The following is a 12,833-nucleotide window of genomic DNA, read 5'->3' as shown; positions in this document are numbered from 1 at the left end:
TCAGCAAAAACTCGACAACATTGTCCAAGACTTTTTACTTACCTTCAAGAAGAACTCCAGCTCCCCTAGACTTTGCTCAATTGACACTGACCCTTCCAACCTCTGAATTTGTGTTTTGATCTGTCCCTCTAAAAAGTCTCACATTCTTAACTTGTGTAGCTGGGAAAGGGTTAATCTACATTGCATTGTGGGGCTTACCTGTTTGAGAACCTTGTTAACCATCGTTTTCTCCCTTAACCTTTTCCTTTTGACACCAAACTCAGTATTGCTCTAAATGTACCACTGATATATCAATTCCCACAGTGTCATAGTTCTGTATGTCCCCTCAGAGTGTAGGAAGTGTGTGTGCAATCACAAATGGGACGATGGCAGTCTCCAGCCGTGTGGTGGCCCGAAGCAGGGATTACTCCGTTCCGAGCCTCCTCATTGGCTAAGTGCCCCCTCGACCCACTGGGGACATGAAGGAAAGTAGTGGGGATACGGATTGCTGGTCAGGTAAAGGCCCAGCGATGGCCAATCAGATTGATTGTTACATACAAATTACACAGCCACGGTAGTGGCTGCGTAGTTATGGTTTAGTTGCTAATCCCATAGGAAGAGCACTTTTTGGGTGAGTTATGACTTCGCTCTCCCTGGACGAACCCTCACCAAACGTTGCAAAAAAAGTATATGGCCTACTCTGAATTTTATTTCAAAGTTTGGTGAGGTTTGGTTCAGGGGGAGAAAAGTTATAGGGGGGGCCCAAAATGTCTATTTTTCCCATAGACTGAATGGGTGAAAAAAACTGCTCACGCTGGGGATGGAGGTAAGAGTTTTGCCTCCCCCCTGTACCCTCTAATCCAAACAATCCCCTCCCCACCCTCCCAAGCACACTTACCTTCTTTTGATCCACTTCGGGAGCGGACATGCTGGGAACACTTCCGTCCCGTTCCCAGCGTGTCTGCTCCGCTACAGGCTGTTATGGAAAGAATAAAGGGACTGCACGTAGTTCCTTCTCTCCTTTCCATGGCAGCCATTTTTTTGTTTACTTTTTTTTCAATGGCCGCCATGGAAAGGGAAAACTGACTTACAGTTATCCCTTCCCCAGTGGCCTTTTTAACATTATTAATAATGTTATTATTAACATTTATTAACAATTATTAACATTATTATTAATATTTTTTTAAATAGGTGAAACCTTCTAGTTTTCCTCCATGCTTTTCCTGGAAATGAAGAGCCATCGGGTATGTAGGATCAGTGTTCTTGATGGCTCTTATGTGTTGGAGAATCCTAATCTTCAATTTACCAATAGTACTCCCCACATACCATTTGTCACAGAGACAAGTCAATACATACACAACATACTCAGTTTCACATGTGATACAAGATTTTATAGTCATATTTTTGTGTAGTATAGGATGGAGGTAGTTTTTGGTATTTTTGGCAAATTTGCACACCTTACATTTCGTGCACTTCTGAAAACCTTCTGATGTGACATTCATCCAACTTTGTCCTACTGGAATAATTTTAGGGCTCATGTAACTGGATACGAGGTTATCCCGGTGTGAGGTAGAGCATCTAAAAGTGATGTTAATATTATTGCCCAGAATCCTTCCCAAATGTTCATCGTGTTTTAATATGTGCCAATGTTTTTGCATTATGTGGCGTAAATTTTCGGAAGCTTTACTGTATGTGAGAATTAGTCTAGTATCTGCTATATCTGGGCTTTTCACTGTGGAGACTTTGGACATCAGCAATTCAGAGCAATCTTTTTCTCGTGTTTTGCTGTACGCTCTCTCTAACACTCTCTTGGGATAGCCTTTTAGTAGGAACTTTGCAGCCATCCTTCTGCATTCATTGTCAAAGGTTTCAATTTGGGAACAATTCCGTCTTATGCGGATAAATTCGCCATAAAGTATGCTCCATTTTAGGGCTCTAAGGTAGTTGCTTTTTGCATGTAGGGGTATGTTGGAGCTTGTAGGTTTTCGATAAAGTTCAGTCACTAATTCTCCTTGTGCCACAGTAACAAGAATATCTAAGTAAACGATAGCAGTCTTGCTGTGGCACTCGGTGAATTGTAAACCAAATTTGTTTACATTAAGTGACTTAACAAATTCCAACCATTCGGTAATCGAACCATCCCAGATTACAAAGAGGTCATCAATATAGCGTAACCAAAGTACAACCTTTTCTGTGTTGTGGCTATTGGTAGATGTCCAAACTTTGAACTTTTCCCACCAGCCCATTGTTAGATTGGCGTATGAAGGAGCAAAGGTTGTGGCCATCGCTGTACCTTGCAACTGAGTGAGAAAATTCTCGTTAAACAGAAAACTGTTATTTGTCAAACAAAGATTTATCATTTCTAGAATCATCTTCCCATGTTCTAAGTAGTTAAGTTATCTGGTTTGTAAAAAGTATTCACATGATTTCAGGCCATCCTTGTGCTTGATTGATGTGTACAGAGAGACCACATCCAGTGTTGCTAATAAATAAGTATCTTCCCAAGGTATTCCATCAGTTTTGTTTAGAAGTCCTTAGTATCTCTTAAAAATGACGTTAAAGTGGTAACGAATTTGATTAGAGTGTCGTCTACAAATTTTGATACATTTTCAAGAAGTGCACCACACAACAGGACTACTGGCCTCCCTGGTGGTCTAGTTTTGTTTTCATGTACCTTGGGAAGAAGATCAATGGTGGGCATCACTGGAAATTTGGGATGTAGGTATTTACACATATCCTCATCAAGCAGGCCTTTCTCTTTCCATTTGATTAGCAATTCAAAAAGTTTGTCATTCATCTCCGCCGTAGGATCTGTAACCAGCAGCTTATAACACGCTGTGCCTTTAAGTTGTCGTTTGCTTCATTAATATAGTCTTGCCGGTTCATAATGACTATGTTGGTGCCCTTGTCTGAAGGTTTGATAACAATCATCTAATAAACATATATTATACATACATTTACACATACACACCCAAACAAATTCGGGTTTGTATGTGGCGTTCTTCGGGATGTAAATCCTCATGAACGGTGAGGTCTAGTGTCATGAAATTTGCATTCATTGCCGAATGAAAGCAACTATTTCTCACTCACTCTAGGTCATCCCGTTCGAGACAATTAATCGTTTTGTTTCGACGGCTTTGTTTTTAAGCATTATGTTTTGTGGTGTTACACTGCCATCTACAGGTCTTTTTTTAGAAAGTGCTCATCATCGCGCATCAAAGCTGAACCATGATCAACACCTGATTAATTTCTATGGCAAAATTTTGTAAAGGACAGGTACTTCAACCTCATGACACGAAATGGAATTTTGCTCCAATTTGAAGATGACAAAGTTGAATCAGTTGATTTGAAACAGGTTGCATGTTTAACAAAAATACTTTTCTTCTGTATTCTCACCTTTCATTAATGCTTTAAATCCCACAAATATATTTTTACAGAAATGCCATGAAAAAATCAGTATTTAATCCCACCCGAATCAAAACGCATCAAAAGAAAACATTGAAAGCTGAAACAGGAAGAAGGTAGATCTCAAGACCATGAAGCTGATAGAATTCAACATGCTTTTAGACAGAACAATGAAAGTGCTCCTCAAGAACCTGAAGCAAGAATTACTAGTAAGAGAATTGGTGCTGCTAACCAACGAAGGAATGAAACTGCTGAAGAAACTTAAGTGAGATTTACCGATCAGAGATTTAAAAATCTGAGATCCAAGGGCGAAGACCGGTAGTTAAGCTAGTGTTTTCTTAAAATGCATCTCTAAATCTTTCCTGAATCTCACGAAGTTTGTTCAGAGCTGCTGATGAAAGACATCCCAGAGCTACACTAGACTTGAGGTTAGGTGGCTCTGAGGGATTCACCTGTTTTAATCGCAGCAATTTTCTCTGTGGCTAATATCACCCTAGCCATTTCTGGCATTTTGTTTTTATTTTTAAAAAAAAAATAAAAATGAATGGTAGTCTCCCTGCTCCACACCCCCTCTGCCCCGACTACCGCCTCCTGACTATTACCCACCCCCACCACACCGAAAACCCCTACACAAACATTTTTTTTAAAATCGTCAAATTGGCCGGGGTGTAAACACCACTGAAAACAGCTGCGGCAAAAACTGCTGCAATGAAAACATGGTAACTGGGCTCCAAGGGTTCCGACAGGGACATAGTTGAGGAGTCTGCTCCAGATCCAGTACCTTGTCCTAGAAGCGCTGAAGAGGTTGACACAGATGCTTTAGTACAAACTACACATATTGGTCCACAACGCATAGCTCTGTTGGAAAATACTGTCCACTAGGTTACGTACCATGAGAACACTCATCAAAACTCTGTGCTACAATAGAAAGGCAAACGCACCTCCTCACTGCCCAAGTGCCATAAGAAATTAATCAGCAATGTTTTGAGGCTAAGGAGGTGGGGTAGTTCTAATAAAAACTGTACTTCGACACAAGTAATTTTAATTAACATCTATGCTGCCTTGTGGATCAAGTATAATCAGAATTCTAGAGCTCTTGCGTTTAGATGGTAAATCTGATGCATTAAAAAAATAAAAAATAAAAAAATAAATAAAAAAACACACATTAGGATGCATTTCACCATGTTTCTGAATCTTCCCATCTACTACTTTGCCCTATGTGTTGTTTTTTTGGCATATATGTACATGATGCTTAAAGAGCACCAATGATTACTTTGAAGTACTAATGAGTTCCAATGGTCAACCATACTTTGTGATCTGAGCTTAATATAGCTGCGCTGGCACAAGCCACAAATTAAATCCCCTCATGACAGGGTGAACTATTAGGAAGTTGCTTGACAAGCACAGTACTGTTTCCATGCAAGTGAGCACAAGCACACTGCTCTGATTTCAAGGAGACATATGACAGGGTGTCTCAACAGCAAATATGAAGATGTTTTAGGCAGCACAGTAAGTGGTGCAGAAACAAATGCCAAGGACACATTTCCTTATCAAAAGACCACATTGTTGGCCAGCATTGTCCATCCCCTTTGCAAAAATATACTAGTTAGAAAACACATCTTCATAATGTTGAACCATTTATAAGCACTCCGGACTGCAGCAGAACTGGGGTCTACAGAAATAATGTCATCAGCCCAATATCTTCCTCAAGTGTGGTGCCAGGATTGTAACCCAGACATTCTCGTTCTAATTTACTCCCCGCCCATCATCTTCCTGCCTTCACCACTCCCCAGTTTACTCACTTCCATTGTCTTTAACCTCCAGTGTCCTTCCTTCCCTTCAAACCTCTAAACTATATTTCCCTCTGTCATTTCCTTCAATGCCACCATACATGTTCCATGCCACTAGGTTCACCAACCTAACCTCCATTTCTTCATATCCAATCCACATCCTTTTCATTCCATTCTGTCTCTCCTTCGGTCTTTCCTCTCCCCTTCCACTCCAATGACTTTGCCTTCCTCTCTTTGTCACCCACCTGCCTTTTGCTCTGTGATACCCTTTTCCAGCCTATCTTTTTCTGCTCATTTTCTCACCACTCCCAGGAAATGGAGATTTGCCATAAGATCTGAAAAAGCATTATGCTTTTAAAATATAAATAAACTGCATGCTGCTTTTTAAAGCAGTAATCTTGTGACAGCAAGAACGGATGGGAATCCAAGGCCAGATGTATGTTGTCGAATTTTGTTGTGCGCAGTAGAGGCTGCCCACACGCACAGAATGCTCTGCTAGAGGGAGCTGTTGCCTTAGAATATGCAGTGGTCCAATTCGCATCGCTTCGCCTATTGCCACCGCTAGAGGGAGCTTTAGGCTCTGGATCTATTGCGGTCCTACTGTGTTAGTGCAAACCTGCACTTTGGCCTGTGTATACAGGCCTGTACACTGTAAATAAAATGTTATGATTCCACATGACTCCAATCTTATTTGAGGTGTATATCTATCCAACATGAGCAAACTGAAAGATTAGTGTTGGGATTGTCCTGTGGAATGGAACAAACAAAACGTTCCGGGTAATTTTTGCCCCTTGTTATTGGGATTTAAATATTCATATAAACTGCTCTGCTTAAGTCCTCATGAGCAACAAAGCTCTCAGGAAATCAGGGTGGTCAGTCTTTCCGCGAAGAGCAAGGACTATAAAACACACTTTAGCCTCACAGTGGAAGCCAGACTCCATCCCAAAGGTCCAAATTCAGTAAGCACTAGGTTGCTTCACAGCTAGGTTTGCACTATATATTAAACCCAGCACACACGTACACATATAAAATAAACTCACTGGAATTCCATGCAGCTGTGGCTTGTCAAGTAGGTTATGGAGCTCATTTTTGGAAGCTTCAACTTTCTCCACGTCAGCTGCATCGACCATGTACCTGAATAAAAATTAAACTGCTTTTAACATTCTGCATTCTGGAAGACAGTTAACTCTATGCATGTCCAAATCTTGTACTGTTTCAGGCAAACATAAAAAGTAACAAATTAAGCATGGCAATATGGTCTGCAAATTGTACATTAATTAATACGTTTGCGTTTTTGGCAAAAGGGTGTAGAGTTAAGTCGAGTAAAGCTGAATTTGGTCAATAACTATGTGCAGCTATTTTAAAATAGCACACAGGGACGCAATTAAATAACCCAGAGAATCTGTTTAAAAAAACCAAAGGAGGCCTCAATTGATGAAATGTCGCAATCTCCACAACATCCCTCACTACCACCTCCCCCCCACCCATCCCCCCTCACCCCCCCGAGAAAACTTTCATAAAAAAACACTAAGGGCATCAGTTTATAACACCGTCACAGATGCCTCAAAGCACTTCAACTCCCAGTGAAGGTTCAAGAGATTCTTTAGCAGGGACATTCATCAAGCTCTAATCGAGTTACAGCGTTTCGCACCCTAACCCAGGCTTCTGACTCACCGGCTGTGCTGATGCTGCTTTGTTGTAGGAGCCAAGGACAGTACCACAGCAGCAATTGCTCCTCCCCACCATTGACGCGGGAGAGTCCCGGGTACCTCCAACACTCTGTACAGGTTTAATCGGCGTTAGTTCCTGGTGTAAGGTTTCTTACTTTCCAAGGTTTATGAAAGTAACGGTCCTTAAAGGTCAAGGGCACTTCTCTCTGGTCTTGCCGTCTTTCTCCTCTTATTAAACTGCCATCTTGGAACTGCTGTTTCCTCGTGTGTTTTGCCTCGCTCAGAGTGTGCTTTCATGCACCGCCTTTTATCTGTGTGGGGAAGTGTGATGAAAGTCAGGTGTGTGTGTAATGATCAGTAATTTCCTGACCATTGTATTGGAACATGTCAGGTATACAGCTCTGGTGTTAGTCTGTTGTCGCTCATGGTGAGCTGTCCGTGAGAAGGTGTTTGTGTCGGGAAAGGGGGGAGGGGGGGAGAGTGGAGTTCCTAGGTATCCTACCTTGTAGGATGGGGAAAAGGCGTTACAGGGAAGGGGATACCATGTCTCACCATCTGGTGTCCCACCTCCACTCCCAGAAGACCCCTCATCAGGTGATCCTCCCACACTGATCCACCCTCACAAACTGGATCCAAAAGTGATGGCTGTGTCCTAGCCACCTGGATCACAGATCCAAGGAACTAGCGGGTGAGCCACCTTCAGGTTTCTCACAGTATCGCCTCTCATCTTTCCTTGCCAGAAGTACTCACTTAACCCATACCACAGATCTGTACCATGATAGCCTTTTAGTTAATTTGGTCAGCAAGCACCCCACCATCCTTTACACCACAAGGTCCTGTATAAGGCAGAAATGCACTTTATAAACCCCACCTAACCTATGGTTGTAACAAGGTCAATAACCAGACCTTGTCACAAAAGTATAGGAACCCCTCTCAGCCTGGGGTTGACAGCCTACCAGGCTGGAAGCCAGAGCCAGGCCTAGGCCAGAGGGAGGACGGTTGCAGTTAAGTGCCCAAAATCCTATCCCCTCCCCAAGAACCTGCTTATATATGTGTAGTCCAACTTGCATCCGCACCCCACACCAATGGTCTACAGTCATCTGAGCCATTGAGAAAGTTCCAGTGAACGAAAACCCAGAACCCCTACGTGTCAGCTGGATATGCTGTGCATCGCTTCCCAGTGACAGCGCATACAGTCGCTGAAGTACCACGCCAAACTCTCTTCAAGGAGGACTCTGCATAGAACTACAGTTAGGGACATCCCTTACCTTGGAGGGGGAGCCATGCAAAGTCATCCTAGTGTGAACCTGGACACGTTGCTACCGCACTACAGCCCTGTGTGGAGAAAAGAGGCATGGATTTACCTGCTATGTGTAACTCCCATTGGGGAGGTGTTACAAAGAAAGGAAAAGACTTGGCCAGGGCCAGTGAACCAATGAGAGAAGAAGGGGGGACGATAAAAGGGAAAACGGAAACATGAAGTTGTGGGTTGTTGGGGTGAGGTCAGAGGAGGAAGAGGTGGCAGACCAAGAGACCTGCACGAGGAAGGATGGTGGAGTTGAATTAAAGAAAATGTGAGGTATTCGTTGGTGAGAGCCAGTGGTACTGTGTGGTTAGTGTGTAAGGTAGGTGAGTGAGCGTGTTAGAAGTGGAGAGGTCTGGAGTAGTAGTGTGGAGGAGAGAGTTATAACAATGAAGGGTAGAAGCCCGTAGTAGTGAAGGGCATGGGAGAGGCATAGGAGGAAGACTTGGACGGGGTGGGGGGGAGGGAGGGAACAGAAGGTGGATGCAGTTGGACGCAGGAGAGTAGGGAGGCGGGAATAAAATTCATTAACGGGCAGAGGAATATCAGGGTGTGAGAGGGAGGGGACAGTCGGGTAGTGTGTCTGAAATTCACCTTTTCTAATCTCTTGTACTTACCACCGCAACAGTGTAGCGCTAGTCAAGGAAGTCCCTAAAGGAGTTTAGATGGAGAAGGCAAGTGCATTTAGTTTTTCATTGACCGGAAGCTAGGGTATAATCCTTAAGGAGCAGTTGTCTCCATCTAGTAACCCGGTTACTAGGGACAGACTGATACCAAACCAGCCTGTGTTTTGAACCAAGGTTGCAAGCAGTAACAGTGCATGAAGAACAGTGTGTGAGATTTATGCGACGCGTGACGCAAATAATTGGAAACCAAAGGAGTGATTGAACTTTGGGAGGCCAAGAAAAGATACCGTAAACAGATTGGTCCGCGCCACGTGGGTTCTCATTCGAAAAAGTGTTAGGTAGCCAACTGATGCCAAGTGTGAGAAAAGGGAATCTTGGGATCAAAGTGGTCCTGCAAAGGGTCAAGCTAAACCCTGTGCACATTCAAAAGTCTTTGCTGGTTTAATGTATACTACAATTGGTCTGAGTCCGGCTGAGGGAGACTAATTGGGAAATTAAAAAAGATCTGTGCCCAGCTTAAGGGGATCCAGGGTGAGCTGCAAATGTAATAAGGGGATCCAACGTTGAACCTTTGTTCTGTTAAAAGGGATCCAAGCTCGGCTGAGGGGGATCCAGGGTGAACACCCACATTGAATACTTGTAAAAGGAAAAGAACCTTTGCATCTTGCTTTTTGTACATCAGGCCCTCTGACACAAGAGACTTTTCAAGAAGTAAAGAGACAGAAGGTCCTGATGCTGGTAATATAACTGTATCCTCGTGCCGCAGAAGCCAGAGTGTGCTTTGCTCGGGTGAACCGTCTTGCCCCGTGCTCAAAACGTGGGGAAGGAAGGCCAATGGCCCGAACATCCTGGCATATAATTTTGTGAACACTACTTACTTTTTCATCTACACGACCCCACACTATTTGTAAATTAGCGGTAAGTATTGGCAATATTTTTTAGTATAGGCCTTTTTATTTTAACAAGACTCCACTAGGACTGCATTATTATTTGATGGTCGTAGCTTGCTCCAATCTGTAGATTTAGGTTTAGTTAGGCGTTTATCTCACCCTTGCTAAAGTTGAATAAGCACCCTTGAACTGTGGTCACTTGTGTCTGTCTTACTGTTGATACCATGCCTTCCTTACAGTACCCATAGGCCTCTCTTACCCATACAAGTACGATTTCTCATTGATAGACTTGCATCTGTGAGCTGCAGATTCACAGGCATGCAGAAGGCCTCTGTAATCACTGTGTGCCAGAGCGAAGCAGAGCTGAAGAGTCATGCAAGGTCTTTGAAGTACCAGAAGGCCCTCCCCATGTACCCATCTGGTATTGGTTTGGGGATGTGATGCTGGCGTTTCTGGAAGAGATGTAGCTGCTTTAACATTTTGAGGGAATTGGATGGTCCAAGTATCTGTTGGTGAAGGATGAAGTCCTTCCACAACATGACAGCCGACCAGTCATGTGTGGACTAGCGTGATAACATAACAAGAACTCTGAGGGGGCGTGCTTAGCAGGAAGAGCAAATGTAGGACATGAAAACAGACCATTTCAATATAAGAAGATAAGTGAGTGTTGAGGGTTCTTGCTCTTTTATTTGTTTGCGTTATGCTCAAACCATGATCTTTCACAAAATAAAGCAAAACCATTTAAAAGAGTATTCAAATATTTAAAAAACCTTAACATACATTAATACATTGTTAACCTCTATTATTTGGTAGGCCTAGTTCTTGCAACATTATAATCATTTCTGTAGTTAAACAAATTTCATTGCAGCATTCAGACGTGCCCACATATCTTCGGTGTATACTTCATATGCAATAACAAAAAAAAAAACTAGATATTTAGTCCTTTCACTTGATAAGGCCAGACATTCTACTAAAAGATATACAGATTCTGAATCTTTACAAAAACATAGTATAACATTGGTATTGCTCCAGATATTTTGATAGAGTGCCCAATGACTTGTCTGCTATTGAACAGGTAGAATAATGCAGTCTGTAGTTTCTAGTCTTATTCACAGTATCAATCCATTCCATCGCTTTAATTAATGTTTTCACCCACACTGGGCTATCTTTAAGATCACTTTTAAATCATCCACAGTGGGGTAAAATAGATTCTGTATATAATTCTTCACTAGATAATATTACACATAGTCGTTTGTAGATTTTTCTACAGGGAGGTATAGGCAGGCACAATTTTACTGTACAAGGAGACCATACGCGTGCAGAACCAGGCCTGTAGAGACAAAAGGCAGCGTGCATAGCGCAGGGATGCCATGGGAATCGAGAGTGGGATGTTCAACACTTATTTGCAAATTCTTCCCTCAAGTCTCTCCCATGGCAAGCACATATGACATTGGCTGAACAACTTTCCCAATATAAAATGTAAGCAACGGCTTAATTGAATATTTGTAGTATTTTCTTTATCTGATAGACCAGTTGGTCCATTTTAATCTCTAGCCTCTTAACAATGGTTTCCTCCTTTGGTTGCGCTATAAATCATGAAGCCCAAGTACGTAATTTCTCTTTCCGATTCAGTTTGTATCTTATCTATAGACCACCTTTTTTATAATGTTTAGTGAAATGTATAATGTTGGACTATCAAAAGGTCATTTTAGCCTGACTGTTCCCAAAACCGTAAAGCCTATGTAGACCAATTGGTGTTGCATCTAAGAGGGCAACGTCATCTGCATACGCCATCCAGCTAATTCTCTGACCTATTTTTGGGTAAACAAAGGCCACCTTAGTTAAAGTTTCATTTAAATCAGCTAGGTTCAAAATTAAAAAGACAGGGTGCCAGTATGCAACCCTGTCTGAGGCCTCTCGTTGTGCCAATAGAATCAGTTTAATTAACATACTCATAATTTTACCTGAACCCAAGTCTCCTCATGAATGTATTCCAGAATTGCAAGAAGCGAGGATGGAATTTCCCACTGCATACGTTTTTGCCATAATATTTGTTTATTCACTGTGTCAAAAGCATTAGAGAAATCCGCCATTGCTACATACAAAGATCAGCCTCCAGTTGACCATGTATTATCCCTCAGAGCGGTTAGTATAAAGTCATTTAGGCTGGTTGCCATGCCTTTTGTAAATCCTATTTGAAATTTCGATAGAATTTTCTAATCTATGACCCAAGCCTCCAGCTTCTCAAGAATCTGGAGCAGAAACTAATTGTACTGTCTGAATCAAACACAAATCTGTCTGTAATTTACCGATGCAGAGCAGGGAGGCCTTCACTGTGTCCCGGTGTCTCCTTTGCCCTGTGGAGGGGGCTTAGGGGCATGACCCCCCCAACCCGCCATGTCTCCCGGTCCGGCCACCACCAGGGGACCCTCCAGGTCCAGGGAAAGCCCATCTGAGGACCGGAGCCGATCCGCGCTCCCCTCCCGTGTGGTGACCCCCCCCCCCTATGAGCCCCTCATCTCTGGCGCCCGCCGGGCTGTGTCTGGGTGCCGAATCCATGTTGCGCTGTCACTGCAGAGTTGGGGGTGGAGGCACGTCTGTTTGCTCGCCGAGCGAGAAGCCCCTCTAGCTCGGGCCTCCCTGTGTAGGGCTGGCTGCTGTCAAGGTGTCTTGTGGGGCCCTCCTCTCGATCCCCAGTCGGAGGCCGTGTCAAGCACCTGTTTCGCGTGAACAGCCTGAGGCCGCTCCTCTGGCTGGTTTGTGTGTGTGTGTGTGGGCAATGGTGTGCCCGGGCAGCCCCCAGAGCCTTGTGCGGTTCGACTGCGTCTGGTGGAGCCACTGGTGCCTGAGGGTGTTCCGGGCGCAGTGCTCGTCTGCCGGGACCACCTTTCACTTCGGGTGGCCACCAGGCACCCTCAGGTTATCTTCTTCCCCAGTGGGGACTGGTGCGACTCATATTTTGCCAGGACGGGCCGAGTGTGAGGCAGAGGCCCGGCGGGGACACCGCTGGGTGAGTCGTTGTGAAGGTCGGCTCTTCCCATACCTGGCGTACGGCGTGTACAGTGGCTTGGGGTCGAACCCCCAAGCTCTCACCAGGGGTGGGACCAAAGGCAGGTCCCACAGGGTCAATTTGCTTCGGTCACACCGTGCCTCACACCTATCCAGGTTGC

The 12,833-nt window shown here is 43.8% G+C and overlaps 1 protein-coding gene across 1 annotated transcript in view; it reads right to left on the bottom strand.

The window, feature by feature from the left end:
- Positions 1 to 12,833, bottom strand: part of LOC138513330 (ADP-ribosylation factor-like protein 8B-A) — a 222,098-nt gene that overhangs the window by 121,728 nt on the left and 87,537 nt on the right. The window contains exon 4 of the mRNA XM_069628077.1: positions 6,215 to 6,308. Coding sequence (XP_069484178.1) covers positions 6,215 to 6,308 — 94 coding nt within the window. The remainder of the gene's footprint in view (positions 1 to 6,214; positions 6,309 to 12,833) is intronic.

The sequence above is a fragment of the Ambystoma mexicanum genome, chromosome 12 (assembly GCF_040938575.1).
Source record: "Ambystoma mexicanum isolate Mex_15411 chromosome 12, UKY_AmexF1_1, whole genome shotgun sequence".
NCBI classification, from domain to species: Eukaryota; Metazoa; Chordata; class Amphibia; order Caudata; family Ambystomatidae; genus Ambystoma; species Ambystoma mexicanum.
Note: the sequence above shows the minus strand (reverse complement) of the source record. Positions and strands in the feature narration are given on the sequence as shown.